The 26,830-nt window shown below is 38.8% G+C and overlaps 1 protein-coding gene across 3 annotated transcripts in view; it reads right to left on the bottom strand.

Annotated features, from left to right (window-relative positions):
* Positions 1 to 26,830, bottom strand: part of LOC124607116 (tyrosine-protein phosphatase non-receptor type 4) — a 181,454-nt gene that overhangs the window by 16,941 nt on the left and 137,683 nt on the right. For all 3 annotated transcript variants that reach the window (XM_047139317.1, XM_047139316.1, XM_047139318.1), the window contains 2 exons: positions 14,792 to 15,024; positions 10,042 to 10,326 (listed from right to left, as the gene is read on the bottom strand). In XM_047139317.1, coding sequence (XP_046995273.1) covers positions 10,042 to 10,326; positions 14,792 to 15,024 — 518 coding nt within the window. The remainder of the gene's footprint in view (positions 1 to 10,041; positions 10,327 to 14,791; positions 15,025 to 26,830) is intronic.

The following is a 26,830-nucleotide window of genomic DNA, read 5'->3' as shown; positions in this document are numbered from 1 at the left end:
TTTCTGCTGCCTCTAGCAGGGTCAGGTACTTGACATCTCCTGAATTCACACTGACAGTGGGTAAGAAGCTTGCTGGTCTCTAATAGCCAAACTAGACAACAGTTGAAAATGCACTCTAGGGTCTTTCCCACATAGCTCATTAAGGCGATGCTAACCACTCGGACTTGTCTGGTCCTTCCCAGTTTGAGGAGAGGTATCAAAAAACTGCCTCTCACCACAAGTTGGGAAATTGGCCTGTCAGCCATATTGAATTAAAACATTGTAAGAGGAGTTTATTTGACACAGTTTGCAAGTGCTGCAGCATGCTGCACCAGATATGGTCATGACCATGAGCATCAGACAGTCTACTTGGCAACGGATGAATATGAAGGAGCAGAGTCCCCCCAGTGTATTCAGGAAATCGGGATGAATGCTGTCCTTTGCTTTCATATCTTTCTTTACAAAATACTTAATCATTGCTCCCATCTCGATTTTTTCCATTTTCGCAAATCACTACGCAGGAACAACAGAGCACGTCACCGCCACAGCTCTCTTCCAAGAACACTGACGTGGCACAAGTTTACAGGCAACAGCCCACTGAATATCACTTGAACAACTCGTTGCAATAGTGCTGACCTCTCGTGGCGATTCCGAGAACTTTTCAAACCACCCTCATATATTGAGCAAAACAGTGATCCTCTAACACATATGAATTTCAACAGCAACTTTTTGCAGGTCAGTAGCTAGGGAAAGTGAGCAAGGGAGTAGTGTGCATTACTGATAAATATGGTGACCCCTCCCTTGACTCTTTCCCCAGTCAGGTCATGTTTGTGATGGAGGGTACAGCCCCATAGTAAAGGAGCATCAGATGCTTTACAACGACTTTCCTGCAAACACAAGCACAGGGGACAGTCCTGTTGTAAGAGTTCCAATTCCGCCACATGTGTCCTGAACCCATCAATGTTTTGCTGCTGTAGAAGTGCTCTCTGAATTCCATGCTGGAGGTTACTTTTGTTACAGCTGTACTTCTCACCAAATGCTGGTCGCCAGGGCTTAGAGACGGTGTTCTGACTGAAATGCAATAGCTATCTGACTTTGAAAAAAATATTAGGTGAAGAAATTAGATGTCTGTACATCTTACAGTCCCATATCTTCACTCAGTAAAAATGTGAATTTCTCTTTGTTATCCATCATACATACTGCACTGCATCAAATTAAGTATAGCACAGCAAAAGAGTTTGTAGAGGTGAAAATGCACTATGTAAACTTTGTGTATGGATTTTAGCTCATACAGTGCAGTGCACGACGTGTGGATAAGCTATCAAAATTTTATTTATAACTGAGAGCAGAAAAATCTCATTTCATTCTCGAGTTATCGTATTTTTTATCTGACAGGCAGCCGCACGCAGCACACCCATTCACATTCTTGTCAATCGCAAATCATTGCAAATGAGGCACATATGTTGCATGATAAATAATCAAAACTGTTTCATTCTTCAAGGTATGGAATTTGAAGGTACAAAAACATGACTATAATTCAGGAGTTCGTAAAACACCTGTGTCAATAACAGGTGATATTATTGAGAAATCATGGTTAATTGGTAGGCAATTATGTTTAAGTTAGGACATTAGGGTTAGTTCAAGTATACAATTCTAGGTTTGTTGAGTCTGGATTTTTTGTTAGAGGTCCTCCTGGGGTGTTGAGCGGTGGAGAAATACCGTCTTACAATGAGCCTGTATGATCGCAAGTAGCCACAGGGTCACCAGCACAATGCGTTGCACCATGGAATCCCTCCATGATGAAGTTCCACAAGATGGTCAACGCTGACCTAAGAGTGTTGAATGAAATGAAGAAGGATTCTATCAACTAATATTACTAATGAGTTGTAACTTAAGTTGCGAATTCAAGCATTTTTTAAATGTTGCAAATAAAACCAGATAATCTTCCAGAACAGTTGAATTTTTGTTCTTTGTAAAAAGCAATTTTCAGAAGGAACTTCTGGAAGAAGTTGGAAGTTCTGCTAGCTGAAGTTTTACCTTCAGCTTTCAAGATTGCTAAATCCTCCCATGTGGTGAACATGGGTCTTTGATAAAAAGAGAACGGCAATATGGAAATGATGTCTTGAACCTGACACTGTAAGACAACAATATTACACAGGAACATGTGTGTGGCAGCCTTTCAAGAGGTGACTGCATTAGTAACTGAACTGATAGAATTGATAATGGCAGTGGAAATTTAGTAAAAACAGAACAAGTGTTAAAAAGTAGAAGAAAGTGATACAACTCTCAAACAAGCATGATGCGCGTGCATTGATACCAGTAACAGTGTTGCAGTGTTAGTAACTGTGCAACATTATTAGTTAAGGTTACAACAACTGCATATTATACAGTGAATTATTTGCCTGAACACTGAGTAGGGGTTGATCAGAAGAAAAAAAAATTGGCAATAAATACACAAAGTTTCACATGGCAACAGCAATAGAATTCCCCGGCAAATAAACAAAAAGGCAAACCATTGATACAACATACTGAGAAGGGTTTATGCAAGATTAATTCACTGGACACGACTGAGAAATCTTCCAGAAGATTATTTTCACAACAATAAATATTATAATTGTATTATTCAGTGTGACTGCTGTCAAACCAAATTGGTGATTTCGAATTTGCCAAATTGGCACTATAATACACAACTACAGTGACAATAAACATAGGTTAGATCATCGGTTGGACATTGTATTCAAGCATATTGCAGAAATTGACACCAAACTAGAAATAGTATAGTATAAACCAGAAATCAAGCTAGAACATATACATGCCATTCAGTTGACAGAAAACAAACACCTTCAACATGATAATGTGTTAGCAGGAGAAGTTACTTCACAAACAAACTATTACATCACACTTACTAAAAATAAGATTGATAGTTGAAGCTACAGTATAGCATAAAACTACGAACCACATGATAAATAAAGAAACCAGACTAGATCAAGCGGACACTGATAAATAGTTTCACCTCCTCACTAAATGGTAAGATAAGTAGTGATAGTGGAGGAACTGATCATTATAGAGATTTGTTAGTTAATATGTTAATATCTTCTGTTACTGCTATAAATTTACCTCTTTGTATTGCTACTGAAAACCTACCATCATCTGTAACTACCGATACATTACTAACATCTGTTACTACTAATAAGGTACTATCTGCTGTTACTAATGTAAGTTACCATCATACATAACTGTTGCACAAGTTGAGGTATAAACCTCACTGCATAATGAGGAACATGAGAGTTCTTTTATGCACTACTCACACAGCAATATTTACTTACACTTTGAATATATCAGACATGAGATAAGCAAACCATTAGAGGATTTAATATTTTGGCACAAGGAAGTTTATGATGCAGATAAAGGAACATTATTTTAAGATTATGTTTACTATTATAAGCAAAATAATGACAACATGCAGCCCATGTCATAATAATAAGGGACCGTTACTTTAAGAATGTATATTTCAGATAACAGCATACAGTTTAGGGTCTATCGGTTTTGGGAGTTCTTAGCCTAGGGAATATGGACACAAACACTTGTCATAAGTTACCATTTTAAAATGTTACTTCTTTATTATATCAGAAGCTTGTAAGATTTCATTCCAAGAGGAATACATTTATTGAGATTGTATGGATGACATGTAATTATGCTATAGTAACTACACTTAGTCCCAATTACCACAATTATTCAATTATGGGGAGGGGGTGCAGATGTGATGTTACAAACTGATAATTCAACAACAAAAACAATTTTTGACAGAATAATTGAATTGGGTAGATAAAAAAATTTACTTTCCAACTGGCGGCAGAACACACAAACATAAAAGAAGGTTGTCATTGAGCATGCTTTCAAAGCCAGTTGCTCCTCCTTCAGGGAGAAGGGTTGAAGGGGAAGGAAGAGGGATGAAAGAAATGAACTGGAGAGGTCTAGGAAAAGGGATAGATTTCAGGAAAGTCGCCCAGAACCGGAGTCAGAGGAGACTTACCATGCGCAATTACAAGGAAAGACTGATTGTTGGGGACTGCCTTGGAAGAGATTTGAAAACCTGAGAGCTTATAGGTGGAAGACAGGGTACTATGCAGGATATAGATTACTGTTTAAACATCATGTATGAGTTAATAAGAGTAAAAAGGCGCTGATGACCATGCTGTTTAGCGCCCGAAAACCTCAAACCCACACAATAAGAGTAAAAAGCTAAGTGCATTGAATGTAACAGAGGTGGGCGGAGCAGTGAAAAATAGTCGATAAGACAATGAAGGATGCAGAAAACTAAAACGGAGCGAAGAAAATAGTTACTGTGAAGAAATATTGAGACGAAGAAACTAACGTAAATTAAGGCCAGAACCAAGGACATGTTGTAGTGCTAGTTCCCACCTCCTGAGTTCTGAGAAACTGATGTCTGTGGGAAGAATCCAGATGGCGCGTGTGGTGAATATGCGCCGAGGTCATGACTGTCATGTTGTCGAGCATGCTTTGCAACAGGATATTGCATGTTGCCAGTACACACCTTCTCTATGCCCATTCATCCTAATTGATGATTTAGTGGTAGTCATGCGGGTGTAAAAGGCCAAATAGTGTTTACATAACAACAGCTGGTACATGATGTGTCGTTTCACAGGTGGCTCTCCTTTTGATAGAATTTGTTTTGCCAGTTACAGGGCTGTTATAGGTGGTGGTAGGAGGGTGCATAGGGCAAGTCTTGCAGCAGGGACAGTCACAGGATTAGGAGCCATAGAGTGGGGAGATGAGTGCAGAATGAGCATAGGGTTGGACAAGAATATTGTGGAGATTGGGAGGGTGATGAAAAGCTATTCTAGGTGTGGTGCGCAAAATTTCAGACAGGATGTATTTCATTTCAAGGCATGATCTTAGGAAGTCATGGCCCTGTCGAAAGCAGCCGATTAACACATTCCGGACAAGGAAAATACTGGGTCACCGATTGTGTGCTCCGAAGCTGTTTTTTGGAGGGATTAGCAGTATCAGGATTGGATGTGATGGCCCAGGAAATTTGCTTTTTAACTACGCTGGCCGGGTTACTACGTGCAGTGAAGGCTGGGGTGAGAATGTATTGTATTGCTGTAAGGAATCTGCATCCGAACAAATACGTTTGCCTCAGATGCCAAGGCTGTATGAGAGGGGACATTTGACATGGAAAGGATGGCAACTGTCAAAATGTAAGTACTGTTGTTTGTTGATAGGTTTAATGGGAACAGAAGTGTGTAACGGGCCTTCGGAGAGGACGAGATCAACATCAAGGAAAGTGGCATGGGATTCAGAATAGGACCATGTGAAATTTAACTGGGAGAAGGTATTCAGAGGTCCAGGAATTTTAACAGGTCAGTCTCAGCATGAGTCAATATGGTAAAAATATCATCAATGTATCTAAATCAAAGCAGGGGCTGATGATTTATGGATCCCAGGAAAGGCCCCTCAAAGTGATCCATGAAAAGGTTGACATAGGAAGGAGCCATCCTGGTTCCCATGGCTGTATCCTGATCTGTTTGTGTGTCTGCCGCTAAAAGGTGAAGTGGTAGTTGGTAAGTATAAAGTCGTATAAATAAGTAAGTATAAAGTTTTTACCATATTGACTCATGGTGAGGCTGACCTGTTAAAATTCCTGGTATCTCTGAATACATTGTTACTTTCAATGCATTTAGCTTTTCACTCTTATTAACTCACACATGATATTTAAATAGTAATCTCTGTCCTGTAACTTGCCCTGTCTTCCACCTTTAGGCTCTCAGGTTTTCAAATCTCTTCCAATACAGTCCCCAACAATTAGTCTTTCCCTGTATTCCTGTGCATAAGTCACCTCTGACCCACATTTCTGGGTGATTTTCCTGACATCTACCCCTTTTCCTAGACCTCCTCAGTCCTTCTCCTTCATTCACCCCTCTTCTTTCCCCTTCAACCCTTCTGCCTGAAGGAGGAGCCACTGGCCTTGCACACTTTGCAAACAACAAATAGAAACAGTAGATCACATCACAAGCGGATGTACAATACTAGCAAATACAGAATACCCCAAAAGACATGACAATGTAGCAAAAATAATACATCAACAACTTGCCATACAACATACACTAATAAAACAACACGTTCCCCACATACAAGTATGCACCACAAAATGTATTGGAGAATGATGAATACAAATTATACTGGAACAGAACCATTATAACAGATAAAACAACACCACATAACAAACCTGACATCATACTCACCAATAAAAAGAAGAAATTAACACAACTAATCGAAATATCCATACCCAATACAAAAAATATACAAAAGAAAACAGGAGAAAAAAATGAAAAATACATCCAACTGGCTGAGGAAGTCAAGGACATGTGGCATCAGGATAAAGTAGACATTATACCAATTATACTATCAACTACAGGAGTCATACCACACAATATCCACCAATACATCAACGCAATACAGCTACATCCAAACTTATATATACAACTACAGAAATCTGTAATTATTGATACATGTTCAATTACCCGAAAGTTCCTAAATGCAATGTAACATATACCGTACAGTTAAAAGGAAGTCACGCTTGATCAAGGTCCGCGTCACTTTCCATTTTTGACCAGACATAACGTCTGAGAAGAGAAAGAATAATAATAATAATAATAGAATTAATAATTCATAAAACATCTGTCCCAGCAATAGATGATAAAATCACGGTATTTGGTAGGCAATTAAGTTTAGGTTGTTATTACGGTTGGTTAGAGTATTAAACCAAGTCTGGGTTCATTGTGTTTGGACTTTTTGTCAGAGGTGTTCCAAGGATATTGTGCGATGGAGAAAGACCATCTCATCACGAAACCAAATCATCAAAGATAGTCACAGAGTCTACAGTGCCATGCGTTGCACCATGGAGTCCCTTCATGAGTAAGTTCCATGACAATGGTCAATGCTGACCTAACAGTGTTTAATGATGTAAAGGAGGGTTCTGTCAATAGCAATGGAACAGTTCAGTCATACCTGTATTACTAAAGATTTCGAACTTGAGTTGTGTATCCAACTCTGTCTATAATCTGGCAAATAAAGCCAGATAATCATCCAGAGCAGTTGAATAGTTGTTCTTTGTAAAAAGCAATTTTCAGAAAGAACCTCTGGAAGGAGTGGGGAATTTTGCCAGCTGAAGGTAAATGTGTGCATCAAGAAGACAGGAGCCTTGCAAGAAGTAACTCATCCACAGCAGAGAGAGGTCACCAGCTCAGGACATATAAAGACATCTGTAGCACTGCAGGAAAACCCAAGCAGTGCACATAATCCACAGAAGAAAAGGGGTTAATGTTTCAATACTGTGGGAGCCATTTATCATGGAGGTTGCACTTTCATCCAGTCTTTCTGACAGATGGGGGTGCCCACAAGGCACAGTCTTGGTGCGAGATGAGTGCCCCAGGCCAACATAAAGGTCCACTGGTTCAACAGACTAATTGTGAGAGACATCAGATAGGACATCAACATCATCACACTCTTTACTTCTCTCTCCGTCAGCAGTTGACACTTTACCTTTGATTTTTTGGCCTGGGAGGCCTCAGAGCCATAACTACGGCCGTGGTAGCGGTAGCAATGGGCAGTGGACCAGAACGAACCTTTTGATGGCAATCAAGGCCTTTCCTTATGTGCTGGGGGAAGTTATGGGCTTTGAAATAACTACAGCAGCACAAGTGCATTGACAAACACAAACACTAGTGCTGACACCAGCAACCTCTGTTTGTGTAGCAGCATTAGTTTTCTGAACAGGCTCTGTAAGTGCTGAAGCGAAAGAGGTAGTGAATGTGGAAGACAACACGGTCTTACACCTCCACACCTTTTTGTCCTCACAAAATGGACTGTGCTGCCAACGGCCTTGCCACAGTAGTAACACTGGTTCCCGCCAGATCACTGAAGTTAAGCTGTCACACTGGGCTACCACTTGGATGGGTGACGATCCGGTCTGCCGAGCGCTGTTGGCAAGTATGGTGCACTCAGCCCTTGTGAGGCAAACTGAGGAGCTAGTTCATTGAGAAGTAGCGGCTCCAGTCTCAGAAACTGACATATGGCGGGGAGAGTGGTGTGCTGACCACATACCCCTCCACATCCACATCCAGTGATGCCTCTGGGCTGAGGATGACACGGCAGCCAGTCGGTACCATTGGACCTCCATGGCCTGTTCGGGAGATTTTTTTTCTTTTTTCTTTTTTTTTTTCGTACAGAAAATGGACTGTGCTACATAGTTTTGAGTTCTTTGTGTCTTCCGTTCTTTAAGATATACGCTGCAGTTCCTACTCCAGACAAGGTGACCCCAGAGCAATTCACACTCTTCAAAGGAGGTGAACAAACGACTCCTTGGTGAATGGCCTTACCACATTTGTCACAAGTGGCTTCTCCCTTACATCTGCAAGAAGTGTGCCCAAAGCTCTTGCATGCACTCACATTTAAAACAGCTTATTGGATTGGGGCTATAGGGGCACACATTTAAAGAAAACCCTGCCCTCACATACTCTGGTATCTTCGTGCTAATGGAAGTGAGAATGAATGAGTAATTTGATCAGACAACCATACCACCCTTTTCATGATATTCCATACATCAACAAAGCCCATTCAATGTTCAGTTCTTCTTTGGTAATGTCCACCAGATCCCTGCATGACAACACCTTTGGTTTAGTTCAAGGTGGTGCGGAGCTCACTTTCAATGGCATATTCCCAAGACTTTTCGTTTTCTCCAGTTTTGTCACTGCGTGCAGTTTTTGACCAATAATGTCTCATTGTGCAACCAGCTGACAGACTTCAATATATCTTCTACGTCCTCTACGCTATCTGGAATGTAAAAAAAAAAGGGGGAACTTTCTCAAAGCTTCCATCCCTTTGTTTAACTATTAAAAATACATTCTGATCTGCAGCACGCATTCTGTTACTGAATGTCGTAGTGACCCCTTATCAGTTAGTGGGCCCACACAACAGACAAGCAAGTTGCTGGCCCTTTATCAGTTAGAGGGCCTGCACAACAGAAAAGCAAGGTAGGCTGCTGACCTCCTTTCAAGAGCTCAGATTGAAACATCGCCAGTGGATGTAAACAATAACAGGCTTTCCGCATAAACATGGAACTGCTTCGCGAAAAGCCATGTGACAGTGATCCACCAATTGGAACTCAAGTGACTGCATGTGGGACTCCGCCGAATCAGCATTATAAGCATGCCAGGAGATTCAGACCGGCAGTGTGTACCTACAACTAGGACAGCTCCAGCCAATACTTACACCAGCTCTAGCATGGTATACATTCGCTGTAGCATTCAGTAGAATGTTATACCTTTGTAATTGCTAGAGTAGTATTTTGGTCATTATTTTCTTTTCATTGTTTTGTACTCTTATCTTGTTTTGTAACCACAAGAATTGAGGAGTTTCTTATTGTTATTGAATTTGGGATTTAGAGCATGCCATGAAGGCTTTTTTTTATTATAATAAAGTGTGTTCAAACTAGATTGTTAGTTTTTTCCTGCTGACCGCAGGTCACTACACTAAAGACGAAAATACCCTGAATAAATCCAGGACTCTTCACATGAGGCTTCTCGAGAAATAGGTGTTGATACCTAACAGCGGCACATCCATTCCATTAGGAGGTGGAGAAAAAAATTTCGACACTACAATTTGTAAAACACCATGCCCTAGACAACAATCTGGATTTCTGGCTGCTTGGTGCACTGCCACCTCAGTGAAGAACTAAAATGAGCATGAGACAATATATCTTAAACTGTGGTATTACTTTTATTTTCATCGTAAACACTTTAGAGGTGCAGGAAAGTACTAAATTGGCAAGATCAAGTAACTCTTAATTCTCTGGTGTTAATAAGTGTCTTGCATACCACAGTACCAAATACAATAGGAGATATCTGAATGTGAAGCAAATTATTACTTTCTAAAGAAAAGCTATAATGCAAACAAAAAATTGTTAATCTCAGCAACAGAAGTTCTACACAGTTACACAATCTATTAACTTAACAGAAACTGATATTTTTAGTTTCTTACCGCTGTTTGTATCATCATCCCACGTTGATCTCTCATAGCTCGTACAATATCAAGAGGGTAAACTGGTTCATTAGCTTCAATGAGGCACATTGCAGTTTCCATGAGAATAAGAACTCCAGTACGACCTATCCCAGCAGAACAATGGACAATGGTGGGCTCAACCATTCCAGTCCGAGCTTTGCGCACACGCATTGTGAACTCCAGGAACTGAGTGGGATCCTCAGGAACACCATGGTCTGGCCATGCCAAGTACTGCATGTGGCTGATGTGCCGCTCCTCTTCAGTCTGTTGCCAAGTAGTATCAGTACACAATGATCTATTTCAAAATCATTTATATTCTAAGCTAGTGAGGAACGACATTTTATATTACTCAACATAATGAATTCAGTAATGGAAAACTGTATGCGAAATATAAAAATACAATGTCTGGGTGCCTGTCTCATCACCAAATGACTGCCAAATCTTTCCTCTATCATTATTATCAGCATCTTTATTCCATGAAAAAGATTACGGAATTCATATTTGTCTAGTTCAGTTCCTTATCAAACACTTATAAGCATTCTAAATTTGTTTCTTAAGTAATCTAAATACGTTTTCAGGAAAGAACCTTCTAAGGATACATACCTCCCTTAATTGCAAAAATTAATATTACATAAATTATGCACTCTTAAATTACAACTAGTAATTCCAACTGAGTAAACATTGTGCATGTGTGAGCAAATGTGTTTTACTTCTATGCGGTGGTGTAGGTTTAGGTCTCGGTTATCACACCCTGCAGCCATTCACCCTGGTGAGCCCTTGTTTGCAAGTAATCAACGACATAAATTTCGAAATTTTGCACGATATTCTATGGCTGTGATTATGAAGTATGCACTACATCAGTTTCACAGCATAATGTTTAAGGTTTGGCCGCCTATGCAAAAGGTGGTCGGCACAAAATGCATTGGCTGCTATCAGTTTTTATTTTTAAATCCTTATCAAAATGACTTAGTTCATTATTTTTATTCAATTAACTGGGTTAGATGTAATTTTTTGATTTCTATTCCTTTATCACATCATGGTATTAACTTGTTCATTTGCTCTCATTTTTTTCTTCTTTTAATTTTTTCTACTTGGAATCTTTGCCCATGTTAATTTAATTCATTCTTATTTACCTATCATAATATTTATTTAAATGTTTGAAACTGCTGATGTATCGATTAAAAAACAAAAGATGAAATAATTATTCATACTGACTGTGCAATGGTGTCGAAAATGTATGTTTCCTTACAGTATATACATTTTTTGAATTGCACTATGGACAAAGAAATACATATGAAGATTCAGACAAAATAAATGATTTTAAATAAAACAAAATTAGTGACACAAAGAATGAGTGATGTACGCAGAGAATGAGTGCAATTACATGGTCAAAAATATAGGGTAATAAAATGGTAGAAATGAAATCTAAAGATTTAAAAATACAAAATTTAGACAGCACCCAACGGGTTTCAAACTGACAACCTTTCGCATGGGAGGCTGACACCTTAATCATTATGCTATGCAACCGATCTGCTGAAATTTACTTTTTCACAGCTATAGAACATCAAGCATAATTGCAATTTTTTTTTTCCTCCTTTAATTACTAATAAACAAGGGCTCACCAGGTTGAATGGCTGCAGGGAGCAGTCCTTGCGTCCTTAACCTTTGCAACTGTAAAGACGATTTCAAAAAGTCTATCACGCCACTAGGGACCTCTCCCTGTTAATGGGGAATTCCTTAACACCAGCAACACCACCATTATCTCCAGTAGACAAGCCCTCTCACCTGATCGGTACACAAGGCAAAATAGAGCCAACTCTGCCACTTCCTCATTGACATCTCAACCTGACACTATTGTTGCAAGTGTACTGCTGACTTGGATTCTCCAATGGCAGCTATTTGGATCAGCACTTAAACCTGATAATGACATTGTAATTCCCCACGACTTCCCTCGTTAAATTTTTGAGAGTGACAATTGTGCTGTTCGTAATGACCTGCTTGTTACTGGTTGCACTGTCACTTCTTGTATAACATATTTCTGCAATAACTGGCAACTGAGCCAGTAAAGTTGCAACCACAGGTTATGGAATTCTGTGCATTTGCAACATTAGTTGATATGGACTCTGCTTTGCTGAAGTACTTGGAACAGCAGGCTGAACAACTTTATCAAATCTAGGCACAACAGGAGCAGTTGCCTAGACATTATATGGAATTACTACATCAACAGCTTCCTCAGGAACTGGTGCCATGGAGCAGCATGTCCCAGCCTGCATTCCCACTCTTCCCCAAGACATGGGATGTTTTAAACTAGAAGATTCACTGGCAGCACCAGCATTTTGCTGCACTCAAGGTTAACAACCCAAATCCTCAGATAGTGTTTTAACCATGCTTAGACTGCAGTTTGCTTTAGGAACAAACTTCCTTATTGATAGACTCCAATATATGGAATCCATAGCCAGCCAGGAACACTTTTAGTGAAAGTGCCATGTCATGTTACACCACCAGCATAAAAAAATAGCCAAGAAATCTTATTTAACCCTCCAGCTGCAGGCAATGTGGATGTGTGCATTCAGCACTATTATTTTCGGACAAGTTCACAAGCCCAATGACTTTTGCATTGGATGTAATTTCTCCTGTTTTCATGTCTGAAGTCAAAGTATTCCTGTTGAATACTTTTCTTTTGCTTTGGATCATCCTAGACAACAATTTTCCTGTCAAATCTTTTTCTGTTGCTCCAGAACTACGGAAAGTCACCAGAGGTTAAAGGGTTAATGTGGGCAACTGACATTTGCAGCCTCAGCCAGGAGGGTAGTTTTCACTGTAAACAATCCTATGCAGAGTGCCTTATTCATGGAATGATTACCTGATTTGCTCTGACAAGGAAACCTGCCACAAAGCATTCTTTTCTGCCAAATCTACTTTCGAGTAAGAGATGTCAATAGCACAGGCATTTGAATTAATTACGACCAGAAGTTAGCATTTACAGCTCCCTAAAAATGTAGCAACAGTACAGGTTTCGCAACGTCTGAGTTCAGTTCTATTCACAGATTCCTCCTCTAATTTAGCACAGTAGCATCTACACACTGCTAGCTCAGGTATTACCTTCATAACAGAACTGTTTTACACATCGTGACAGAACAGACAGCAGCAGCATTACTCGATAGCCAACAACTGAGTTTTTGGCTTAGATGACTTCTTCTTCTTCTTTTTTTTTTTTTTTTTTTTTTTTTTTTTTTTTTTTTTTTGCAAATAATCCCTTTTCAGCCTACAAGTACCCTCTGCACACAATTTTAAGGCCTCTTTTCCACTGGGTCAGGGTTGAGAAAAATTCTAAATGATTCCTTTAATATCTAAGACCCTGACAACTTTTCCTTGTATAGTCTGCTCCAACTTTTTGGAAGTATGAAATCTGAGCTAGACCAGCCTGACAAGAATATGTTATCAAACCAAGCACGCCAAGAAAGGCGGCACACTGTTGGTTATCATCGAGAAACCCAAACAAACTACCCCTCTCCCCCTGGTGACTTCGAAGCAACTATCAACACGAGCCTGTAGGTGAAAGCTCTTCAAGACCGATCTAACCAATGCATACTTACAAATACCTCTTGATAAAGGCTCACAGTGTTGGAAATGATCAACACACCCTTCAGCCTTACCATTTCTAACAATTAGTATTCAATATTATTAGCACCCATGGATTGTTGCAATATATCTTAAGCAACTCGGCCTTTTCCTTCATGTATCAAGTATATATTTTTAGCCCCCACTGACAACTAGCCTATACCACAGAACTTCTGTCCTCCTCGAAGAAAATACATTATTGTGCAAAATTCCAGCCACACCTTCAAATGGATCGCTAGTCACACTTTAACTATTTTGGGTCTATTGCAACATAGTAAATAAAACGAGATCATGTCACAGCATCTACAATTATGAGATTCACTTTTCACCAACCAGTGAACCCACAAATGTTGACACGATGTCACATCTCTTTGTTGCTCCGTTCTCTGCATTCAAGCAGCTTGACAAAAGTTTGTTCCTATTTCAACACCAAGTAAGTTTTCTCATCACTATGGCAAAGATAGTACAGGAAATTAAATAGAATGGCATTCTACTGCAGGTCTTGTGGTTCCTGCCTCATCAAAAGCTCACGTGGGTGATGTGTGTCATCTCAGACATAGGTCATGTTTGGTACTTTTCGTATGCTGAAGCCATATCCCTGCTTTATATAATTTTTTTTTCATTTATTTTTCAAGCATAGTAAACTATGGTGTCTGTTGGCACAGGTCCATCTGCAGTGTCTGAAAAGCAATTTCTGTGCTTGGCTTGCTTGCATTTCTCCACTTGGCAAGAAATATTCTCTTTCACCCAAAACACTGTCCCTACCAACAATCAGAAGTAATTATGCCAACAGCACCTTTCCTTATCCATTCTTTTGCATCTTTTATTTAATATTCATACAAATCAAGCAGGATTCTGCCTTACAGATTCCTTCTATTGATCTTTATGATCCCACAGTATTTTTATTCTGGCCTTCCTCAAACATGGTAACTCATTTAATTCTGTTCATGAACACAGACTGAAAAATTTTTCTACCAAATTTAAGTACAGATTATAGGGTAACACATTCAATGCATCTGACATGCACTCACTTTCACATTAAGATACCCTACTATTGTGCTGCCACTGAAGCAACTGGCTAACAAGTGAATGGACAAATTCACTTTACCTCTAGATTGGTGAGTCGAAATTCTCTGAATATGAAGCTGCCTGTAGGTTCAGTCTCCTCTCGTGTACATGTGATGTGTAGATGAGATAATTCCAAAGTTTGTGTTAGGGCAGGCCAGTATTTGTGACACTTTATGCGACCCCGTTCCACAACTGGAGTTACCATCACAATTAGAGTGCTCTGAGCTTCCACAACCATCTGCCAAAAATCAGCAACTGTTCCTGGCAAAGGACCTGAAAGAAATCGCTATATTTAGTTGGTATTTAATGAGACATGCTCATTGTAATTCTCAACTTTCCTATAGTGTGTGAACTGGAGCCAATACATTTATTCTATACTCTGAAACAAACAAACAACAGTGAAACAAAAATTCAGAAACACAACTGAATAAGAATCAATTTTTCACTGAGCACCTACTTACTTATATAAACAGATGCTTCTACTGATTCAAATGTGCAATTTTGCTCATCATATTTTACATTTACTGCAATAAACATTCTTTTGGTTGACACCATAGAATATAAATTTTGTCACGATACATGCAAGATAAAATGATCCAAGTCTGTCCACAAAGGTAATCCAAACACCACATCAAAGACTGCAAGGGTACAAGCTCAGGCAACAGTTTTGTGCTCCCAAGATCCACACAGTGGTACAGTAGTTAGCGAGGGTCAATATATTTTATGAACAAAGGGAACTTTTATTTATTTATTTTTTCATTTTCAGTGACAGCTGTCTATTCAAAAAGAACACTTTGCGTAAAACAGTTAGCCTGACACTCGAATACAGGAGTTCCAGTAATGGAATTTTTCAGTTACAGGCATATAATTTGAAGTTGGGTCCACTAGCAAACTTCTACAGCGAACTAAATGTCCCTATCTTCTGTAAATGAAAGTGAGGTAAAAAATCATTTGTAATTTACACACTGGTCGACAGGCCAACATATTTAAATAAAAGTGGTGTGTTTGAAAATGGTTTGGAATACCATCCATGAAGAAATACAAGACAACAATGTTTGGCAACAGGTGAGATTCAAAATTACATGCTTAGCAATGTTGGGGGAACTTCAAACACATTTTCATAGCTACAGATTCTTAGACCCTATCGACAAGGAAACTAGCATTCCAGAATTAATGACTATGTAAAACAATTTCAGAGACAATTTTTGAATGGACTCTACGAAACTCTCAGGCTGGATCACAATTTTTATGTTATTGTATTCCGTAGTATTTCCTGTCAGAATTAAAGGGGTCCCAAAGCTCTTTTTTTTTTCTTTCAAAAATGAGCATCGATATGACTCACATAATTTTACTTTTCTAATCTTATTTTGTCTGTCCTAGGTAGCATATGACCCAGTCAAAATGACTAAGTGGGCTTTTGTAGACAAAAACTGTATTCAACTGAAGAAAGATATCAAAATGAAGTATACCTCTTATCAAAATTTCTCATATTTTGTCATCATTGCTCAAAATGTTTCCTGTTGGAAGAAAACACCACCACACATTTGGGGGGGGGGGGGAGGGGGGGGAGGGGGGGGGGGTGTTTCTTTCATGTTCTCTTCACATCTGTTGTTCACGCTAATCACTTACAATAACAAAAATAAATGTTATGTGATACAGAATGTTACCCTCATACGCCACCAACTAACTACAATTTTGTTTAGATTCAATTTACTTAAAAAGCGCCATTACAGGTTTCTAATTTAAAAATACATCATCACAGAGAGAATTTGGTTTATCAAAACACATGACCATGCCATGTTATTATAAGGCAGCATGAAGGAAAACAGGTCTACTAATACTCAGGCACTAAGAGAAAGCACACACATTTCTCACTGCCAATCCTTATGAAATGTTGTGGTGCAAAACTGAATGAAATCTGGTTGACAGTATGTGACACAACAATGCGACAGCTGGAGGCAGCCAGCGCGAGCCATCTAGCGACAAAAAGGTGACGCTAAGCGGTAGTATTAATATAAAATAACGTCGAGAGAGGGTAGCAGGGAATGGAGACAGCCAGAGAGAGGCATCTAGCGCCTTAAAAGAGAAATGGTACTGCTAGCCTTACCCGGGAACAGTACATCCCCCTTTGAAAATGTAAATAGTGTATAAGGAAAATAGATAAGTAAATGAGTAAAAATAATAATTAAGATGTACTGATGGAAGAAAAATAGATAAAAGTAAATAGACTATCAGTAAATGAACCAGTAATTTTACAAGAATAACAAGACAAAGAGGGGATGGAGGCACTGTTCAGCAGTGGAGAAAAACACTAACAAAGCTAAATAAGAAGAAATACAAGTCACTGATGCAAACTGGGGTATCTGCTACAGAAGTCAGTTACTCTAAACAATGTTCAAAGCTTCATTATTCATGACATTCACTGTTCAAAATTATCAATTTTGCTCTGTTATTCTTTGCTAAAGGAAGCATAACATGGTACAGCCAAATAAACACACAGATATAACAAAAATTCATTATCTTCTAGGCTATTATGATGTATATCAGTTACAATATCTGAAAACACAATGTAAATGGATAGGTAAAAAAAAATCTGCTCACCATGTGGTAACAGGAGAAAGTATTAAAGTTTGGAAGCTTATGGAACCAGTGACTCCTCCTTCCAGCAGAAGGGTTTAAGAGGAAGGGAGTGGGTAGCAGAAAAGAACTGGTCAGTTTTAAGAAAAGAGGTGGAGTTTGGAAAAGTCACCCCGAACCCTTGGCCACAGGAGGCTTACCAGACGGTACGAGGAGGACAGACCTCCCTTCTCATCCCGTCCAGTAATTTTCCCCCGACTCAAGGTTCTGGGCAAATTCTTCTGGACTCTACCCCTTTTCCTAAACCTCACCAGTCCCTTTTCCGTCACCCCTCTTCATTCCCCTTCAACCCTTCTACCAGAAGAAGGAACCACTGACTCCAAAAACTTGCAAACTTTAATAACTTTTATATGCGTGTGCTCCTCCCATTGCTTGGTGAGTATTTTTTATCTGTCCAATTACATTATAGTTACAATATCCAGGTTCACTTCTTTGAACATGAAGAATGAAATTCCGAAGTGGGTCAACAGTGAATAATTTAATGGCTTGACTTTAGAAAATGTATTGTATAGAAGTGTGAAAATTACAAGACTCAGAACAAAAAATTTTATATTTTCTAGCTCTCCATACTCTAGAATTATTGACCCACATGATACTGGGAACTTCACTCAATTTAATGTATGTGGTAACCTTTAACTTCATTATTGGTAGCACTAGGGGGGTAAACACTTGGCAGCCCTGCTTAAGCAGATAATTGTTTTTTTAGTGGTGCTGATTTCATGGTTGTTGCTATTTTAGGGAGAGTTTAATTCGTTTGGAAGATGCTCTGTGTGTGTTTTATCTTAAATTCATAATAAAATATGTGTATATTCGTATTTTAGCTGTACCACACAAAACTGCCAACACAATGTCCTGAAGCATGAAGAAGTTCGTTACCACTTGCCGCGTATCCTCATGTGAGAGGAACTGTTGACACTTCAACACAGTTTTTTAAGGGACCAAATGTGTGATATTCAGATGGCTAGAGATCAGGGCTACAGGACTGGCACTCTAGTGTCCCCCACTTGAGGCTCTCCTTCCAGATTGACTGGTGTCTTTTGTCTAATCACTACCAGCATCACCATATCTATATTTCTTCATTATTTCATTATCTTGTTAGCCAGTTTTTTAATGAATCAGAGAAGAGACCCTTTGCGAAGAAAAGTTGTGACAATAAAGTTGTTACTGTATTCAAAAACTGTACACAGCATTTTTCAGGCAGCAAAGCAAGGTCTTAACTTCAGTGATGTACAACAAGGGAAATGTGGATGCAAGAGCAAATGAAATCAATGCAAACTTATTCAGATGACCAAAGACAACAGAAGAGCTACCAGTCAAGACTTGAAGAAGTCCCCAGAGAAGTATGGAGTGGTTGTGCCTCCATGGTTTTCAGGCTTATTAGCATAGAATTAGTTAGTTACTCAGTACTTAGGTAAGCAATGAGAAAACTTTTCCATGGATTGGAAAAAGCTCACACATGAAACTTATGCAGAATCTATAGGCAATTGCCAAACAAAAGTTGAGGAACAGTAACATTTCAACAAAGTAGCAACTCATCATGCAATTTATCCAAATTCAGGCATCATGGTGAAGGTATCATAACTTCATGCTCATGACTTATACAAAACATGCCAAAGCATGTAGAACTGCTCATGATGATTAAAGGCCTGAACACAAATTCTACTGCTTTGTTCAATTGATTAAAAATTACTCTTAAACTATAAAAAGAGTTATTTTAAGGAAAAAAAATTTTCACATCTCAAACAATTCCGCATATAATATGGACCATGTACTATCCTAAAGTGTACTACTTTCACACACCTCAATGAATAAAAACGGAACCTTTTCAGGAACAAGTAGAAGTATGAAGATGAAACTGATGTCAAATACTAAGGCCTGTGGTCCTTTGGCGATGTAAAGATTGAGCCATGTATGTTGTCCTCGATGGCAAGTGTTCAAAGACAAGGGTACCATCAAGAGTGCCAAGGGAAGTGTGATAGGAACATTCTTATTCTCTGTACACATAAATTATTGACAGATGGGTTGAGCAGCACTTAACAGCTGTTTGCTGGTGATGCTATGGTGTATGGGAAGGTGTCGTTCAGTGGTTGTAGGAGTAAACAAGATTACATAGCCACAATTTCTAGTTGGTGTGATATAATTCCAGCTTGTCCTAAATGTAGAAAGATGTAAGTTAATGCAGATGAGTAGGAGAAACAATCCTGTAGTGTTCGAATACAGCACTAGTAAGTTGCTGCTTGACAGAGCCCCATCAATTCAATATCTTGGTGTAACTCTGCAAAGCAATATGAAATGGAATGAACATGTCAGATTGGTAGTACATTGGACAAATGCTTGACTTGGTTTTCTTGGAAGAATTCTGGAAAAATGTGGCTCATTTGTAAAGGTGACAGCATGTATAATGCTAGTGTGACCCATTCTTGAGTATTGCTCGAGTGTTTGGGATCCCCACCATGTTAGATTAAAGGAAGACATGGACACAGTTCAACACTTTGCTGATTGGTTGTTACTGGCAGGTTTGATCAGAATGCAGATATTATGGAGTTTCTTCATGAACTCAATTATGAATGCCTGGCGGGAAGACGACACACTTTTCACAATATGACACACTATTGAGGAAATTTAGATAAACCAGCATTAGAGGCGAACTGCAGAGCGATTCTACTGCTGATAATGTACACTTTGCGTAAGGCCCACAAAAGATAAGATGCGAGAATTTAGGGCACATACAAAGTGTTTTAGACAGTCGTTTTTCCCTCTCTCTATTTGCAACTGGAACAAGAAAGGACATTACTTGTAGTATGTGGTACCCTTCGCCATGTAGGGAATAGTGACTTTCAAGATATGGATGTAGATGTAGATATTTTGATATTCGCAAATTCACTCATCAAAACCTATATATCAACTATCTACACAAATAATTAAGTTTGTACAGAACCCTCGGAGCATAAGTATTAAAGCCTACTTGCACTTTGAAACCTCCCTCCCCCCCTTTCTGACTGTATCTAAGTAAGAGTGAAATCTCATTATCACATTTTTGAAGGGACCACGGCATTCAAACGACATAATAAGAAAAATGAACTACCAGAGAATACTTAGTGGTATCGATTTGAGTTTTTTCATTAGTGAAAATGTAGAATTAATGGTACCCTATTTGGGGAACTTGTGCTCTCTAAATGTCATACTTCATGCCATGCTATCTCAATGAATTATAGTTCAAAATGAGCCTTTTTGGGAACACGTTCAGAACATCCACCCAGCAATTCTCAAAATTATGTGTTAATATACAAGTAGCAAAAATGTGTTAAATGTGGTGACATTGGCTAAATCCAATGTGTTGGATGTGTGCACTTCTGTCATTGGCACAAAAATCACATGATGTCAGAGTGTAGCCTCTAGTGTCCAAAATACAAATCTGGCCCATGATGTAGGAAAAATAATAATACACTAAAACTGCAATTTCAGTAACATTTCTCAACACAAATTAATGTCATTCTTTTTTTGTCACTCCATCAGTGAATCACAAATGGTAATAGAACAGGGGTTGTCATTTTAACAAACTATTGGTGTATTGTACATCTTAGCCAAACTATACCACAATGTAGTACAATACACTACATAGTCCTGTCTTAATAGAGGTTTGAAGAACATAGCAATAGCTGACACTTTATTCTGTCCTAATTTTAGTACAATATTGTCTATCTCATTTAATATGTTCTACTTAAAAACTCAACACACATCGCTCAACTGTGTCCATTGCTTCAAAAGCTTTTGATATTGTACGAACTGGCAAAGGTTATGGTTCATCCTCGTCTTCAATTTCTTCATGTTTCTCTCATTTATTATAACAAGACTTCATCAGTTGTCACAGACTGACTGACCTCAACACATGTGCCACTTTCAACATATGCATAAAAGGTAAGGTAGCTATTATTTTTCTTCTTGCCCATTATATACTGCTACTGTTCAGCTGAAATTCCTTTGTTTTTTGGTGTGATATCTTCTGCAAGTATCTGATGAAAGCTATAGTTGAATTCTTTTATCTTGGCGGCTCGCGCATGCCCGCCCAGACATGGGAGATTGCTGCGCTGCCAGTTGCATGCGCCAAGAGAAGCAGCACCATAGTATAGCATATAGTTCGCAAGCTTACGTTTAGGGGGGAGCGCACAGTTTATGAAGTAAAGCCACCATGGCCGCATTAACCCTTTCGCTGCTACAGAGACGTGCTCCCCGCATTCCGCGCTGTGCGCGATTTTGTCACTGCACTGCCCACCTGTGCAGACACATGGTGTTCCCACTGCTTTGACACACTTATCATTCGATTCCACAAAAACTATTTGGCCCAAAAATTTGATTTTTACACATCTTCTTGACTGGTACCTTCCCCCCATAAATGACTTAATTTTGTTTCGATGTTCAACGCAGTTATTATGCAGCATTAAATGTAGTAAACCATTGGACGAAATTTTGAAGAGTTTGCAGAGGTAAAAGTGCATAGAGTATACTTTCCGTATGGTCGATTTTAGTTGCCATGTTGAAAATGAAATGTGGACAAGATACCTAAATTTCATATAAAAATTACTGTATAACAATATCTCATTTGATTTAAGTACCACAGCGGTGTCGTATGTAATATTGAGAAATATTCCGTCTTTTGCGACTGTAGCAAAAGTTTTATTTACACCAGGCTCGTTTGGCTTTATTTTAAAGCACTTCAATCAATCAAAAGGAAGTAGACCAAATACATTAAACAAAACTGCGGACTTACAAAAACATTAGGACTTGAATATACCGTCTATCAGTGAAGTGCTCAGAGCTATGTCAAATGTAATTTTTGTGTGTGGCACACACAAACAGCATTTATTTGCTAAAACACTGAACAGCCGACACAAATGTTGAATATTGTGTTACCGCAGCACAAAACTACGAAAGGTGACTTGGCAATGGAGACAAAATACTGTCTACTGAAGATGCTTCAAAAGAGAGAAACGCGTCTGGTCTAAATAAGTCGCTTATTACAGTTGCAGAAGAGGAATATATTTCAATATCATTGGTAAAACTGCGACTGTGGAACAAAAACAAGAAAGAGAACATGAGTACCATTGTGTATGTACCATACCTTTCATTGATTGGCGTGCTTTAAAATAAAGCCAAACGCGCCCGGTGTAAATAAAACTTTTATTACAGTCGCGAAAGACGGAATATATCTCAATATTACATAAGACACCTATGTGGTACGTAAATTAAATGAGATATTGTTATACAGTAAATTTTATATGAAATTTAAGTACCTTGTCCACATTTCATTCTCAACATTGTGGCAACTAAAATCGACCATACGGAAAGTATACGCCATTGACTTTTACCTCTGAAACTCTTCAAAATTTCGTGCAATGGTTTACTACATTTAATGCTGCACAATAACGGGGTTAAACATCGAAACAAAATTAAGTCATTTATGGGGGGAAGGTATCAGTCAAGAATATGTGTAAAAATCTAATTTTCGGGCCAAATAGTTTTTGTGAAATCGAATGATAAGTGTGTCAAAGTAGTGGGAACACCATGTGTCTGCACAGGCGGGCAGTGCAGTGATGACAAAATCGCGCACAGAGCGGAATGCGGGGAGCACGTGACTGCAGCAGCGAAAGGGTTAATGAAGAGACAAAGCACTAGAAATTTCAAAAAATTGCATTCAAACGAATAAAATTCGTCAAGTAAGACACTTCGATATTATTTTTAAATGAAGAAAATATTTAGCATCGCTCAAGGTTTGAACTCTTTACCTTTCGCTTACTAACCCAACGCCTTAACCGTTATGCTAGCGCAGCTCGTCCTGCAATGTACTTCCAGAAGGACTCTAATATCTCACGCAAAATTCTGACAAACACTGTTGGTATGCCTATGAATTACTCGCACATCGTCGAAGTACAATAGGAAATAAACAATTACCGCTGTTCTTTATTGCGAAAAAGCGGTTCGTGAAATTGATACAAACACCTTTCCTTGCTATCGCCTGAATTAGGAGTCTTATTGCTTGTTTGGTTTAATTAATTAATAGAATATGAAGCAATTGGTATAAAGCAAGGTTTTTCCAAACTTTCTATAAAACAAAGTCTGCTATCAAGACATTGTTTTTGTTCTATTACTTTATTTACGACTGAACGTTTCTAAAACTGAAGACACTTGTCCGTGCTCTGCTCTGCAGTCGAGATCTGGCAACGTCGTTCTCTGTTCATTGGCTGACTGTATTTTTTGACGTCAGATGCGCAGAATGAACCTAAACTCGGCCGCCAACATAAATGACGCGCACTTTAGCATTCTTGAAGTAGTTTTTGACTGTTTTCTTGCACTGAATCCCAGACACATTTTACAAAATGCATACCATCCAAGATTTTTACCTTTTTCATTGTAGTATTATGACAGGCCAGCCTCATGTGTTTTGTAATACACTGGTCAAAGGTCTGAAGGTGGTTTGTGCAGTTGGGAGGAAGAAACACTACACTTATATTAGGTACATATGATATATCTTGGGGATGCACTGCTCATTGGTCAATGAACAGGATGGTTTTTGTAACACAACCTTGTATCCCAGGAACACAAGAACTGTTAGAAAAAAGTTGATGTTACCCATAATTTCACATATGATGTATATTTACATGAAAATATATGCAACTTTTTAAAGCATTGTGAACTTTTTACCTTTCCAATTATTAGTGGAACAAACCATTCTGTTTCACTTTCATTGTTTCACAGCAACATAATAAGACAGATAGCTTCTCTTTATTAAATCTTCCACTGTGGCTTTTCACTCCTCTGAAGTTATGTCAGGTCCAAGGTGAAAGAAAAAGCCCTTTTCCTCTGCATTAAAAACATCACTGGTGCTGTACCTTCCTATGACTGTTCAGTCATGGAAAAATACTCTCCATCAGTCTCAATGTTTAAACTTCCAGTCTAATTTCGAAGACATTTATACATTATGTTGGTTCTTGAAACTTTCAATCCAACTACTGGATGCTTTGAAATTTGTGGAGTCCCATATTTTGTGCCAAATATACCACTTTAGCACAAACCACAGTAGCATTACTTTAAGTATTCTAAGCACAATGTTGTTCTATCCACTTCAACAGCAGTTTTCCCCACTTCTAGAAACTGACAGTCACACAATCCTCCTTCCAAATGTGCTGCTTCAATTACTTCTCAGATCACCACTATTGCATTTATTGTTGATGGAAGAATGTTCAGTTTAAAAGCAATATCAACACGCTTCACGTGTCAATTTTTGCCCACTTCCTGAATAATGTTTCACTTTTCTTTTGTTAACTGTCTCACTGCATTTTTGTTCATGACATGTAAACCATTGAACTCAAAACAATCACGGACTGAGAGTCAGTCAAACACTAAGCACGAACAAAGAACACCAATGACTGAGCTATACACCAATAAACATTCAGTTTATCGTCTGGCCACCACAACTTTGCTCCACCCTCCGATCGATACTTGGTGGAAGTCTACTGCCACCTATATTAACTACTTCCACACATCATAACTACCATAGCAGACAATCTGAGTAATGCATAAAGCTGCCAGCACTGAACAGCACTGTCTTCCTGCATTCTTCCACACCCCAGAGATGCAAATGTCCAGCACCCACCACTCCCAGAACTCCTGATGGCAAAAATTGCAGCCAAATAGTACTGATAGCGCAAAAATTGAAAGTGCCATTTGGGGAGGGAGAATGTACAAACAAGTCATTTTAACAAGCATTTAATGCAATTGGGACTGGGACTTCCAAAAATGGAGGTACTTTGCAGCAAAATGCTGTAATGAGGGACGTATTAATGCGATTCCACTATACGCACATTACCGAATTGTCATTTGATTTTAAAACTTAGTTTACAGAATTTTATCTGTACTCGGCTCTGTTTAGCCCAACACGCTCATCCTCTACTGCTCCCTGACAACTAAAGAACCTGTGGTATACGCCAAGCAATTTATTAGAGATTTTGGATATGACCCCTTTGCTCACAGTTAATCTGTAAGAGGACATGTTACATCTTTTCAAGGAAGTGCTTCCCTCAACTTACTTTTCATTTAATGACCAATATTTTGAGCAAACTGGCAGTCTTGCTATGGGTTGCCCTCTAATTTTTTGTTGAAGACTTCAAGGATAAAGCACTTCATTAGGCAGTTCTGAAACCTAAAGGTTTTTGGAGGTATGTATAGAATACCCTTGTTGTACGGCCATATGGGTCAGCAACACTACTTCCATTTTTAGAACATCTTTACGCCCTTGAGCGACTGCTCCACCATGGAAGTGGAGAAAAATGGAAGCCTCCTGATCCTGGATGTCAAAGTTCTTAGAAAAGATGACGGCTGCTTGGGTTACAGTGTGTTTCATAAACATACACAGACCGACCTGTATCTACGAGGCACTTGCTGTCATCACCCAATGCAGTGGTGTATTACATACTCTAATACATAGGGCTCGAGTTATCTTAGATCCTAAGAGCTTATCAGAAGAGCTTATCCATCTCTGCTCTGTGTTTGTCCAGAACTGGTATTTGCAATGCATTTTGACTAGCAAGCACTAAACCTCAAGAGCAATCAGAAGAAATGGAGTACTCCATGATTATTTTTTTTCTACCCTATGTTCACAATGTGTATCCTTTAAGATTGACATGTTATTCAAACAACATTGAATAAAGTGTGTCTTCCGCCCTAAACTGTTATTGCAAATGACCTATGTCTATAGAGATCAAAAATACATAAAATTCTGTAACTGTGTGGAAAATCTTACATAGGCCAGATACACTGCACTGTTAAAGACAGATGTGATGAATGTAGACATTACACCAGATGGAGCAGCCAGAAAAAAATCTGCTATTGCTGATCACTGTCCTGGCACAGAACACAGCAGGAACTATGGAGATCATGTGTGTGTATAATTACGTGTGTGTGTGTGTGTGTGTGTGTGTGTGTGTGTGTGTGTGTGTGTCAGGGGCATCCAACAATGAGGTTTTGAGTGCCCTTATGAAATGAGTAGAATTAAATGTGGTTAAAATGGAGGAGATGCGAGGAGAGAGATAAAAACCAATCCGAGATAAAACTGCATTCACTTTCACCCAATCTCACCCATGATCACCAGCACAATCACATCACAATGGAAAATGGCTTTAGAAGTGTTCTCATGTTCTAAAACTGCTATGTAAAACTCAGGAATATGAGATGAAAACTAAAACAGAGTCACGTGAATGTGTGGCTGGCTGATCACTTACCAAAAACACAGATGAGCTGACTACACCAATAACACATTAAAAATGTCGCCATAAAATTTTAGGAAACAAATAAGACAATTCACAAAATTTTAAAAGTCTTATCACATTCGGTTAATTGATAGCAAAAATAGAGGGCAAATCTGTCAGCAAATGAGTTGCCGCAGCTC

Source organism: Schistocerca americana, chromosome 3, assembly GCF_021461395.2.
Source record: "Schistocerca americana isolate TAMUIC-IGC-003095 chromosome 3, iqSchAmer2.1, whole genome shotgun sequence".
NCBI classification, from domain to species: Eukaryota; Metazoa; Arthropoda; class Insecta; order Orthoptera; family Acrididae; genus Schistocerca; species Schistocerca americana.
The sequence above is the reverse complement of the archived record's forward strand: the minus strand, read 5'-3'. Positions and strand labels throughout refer to the sequence as shown.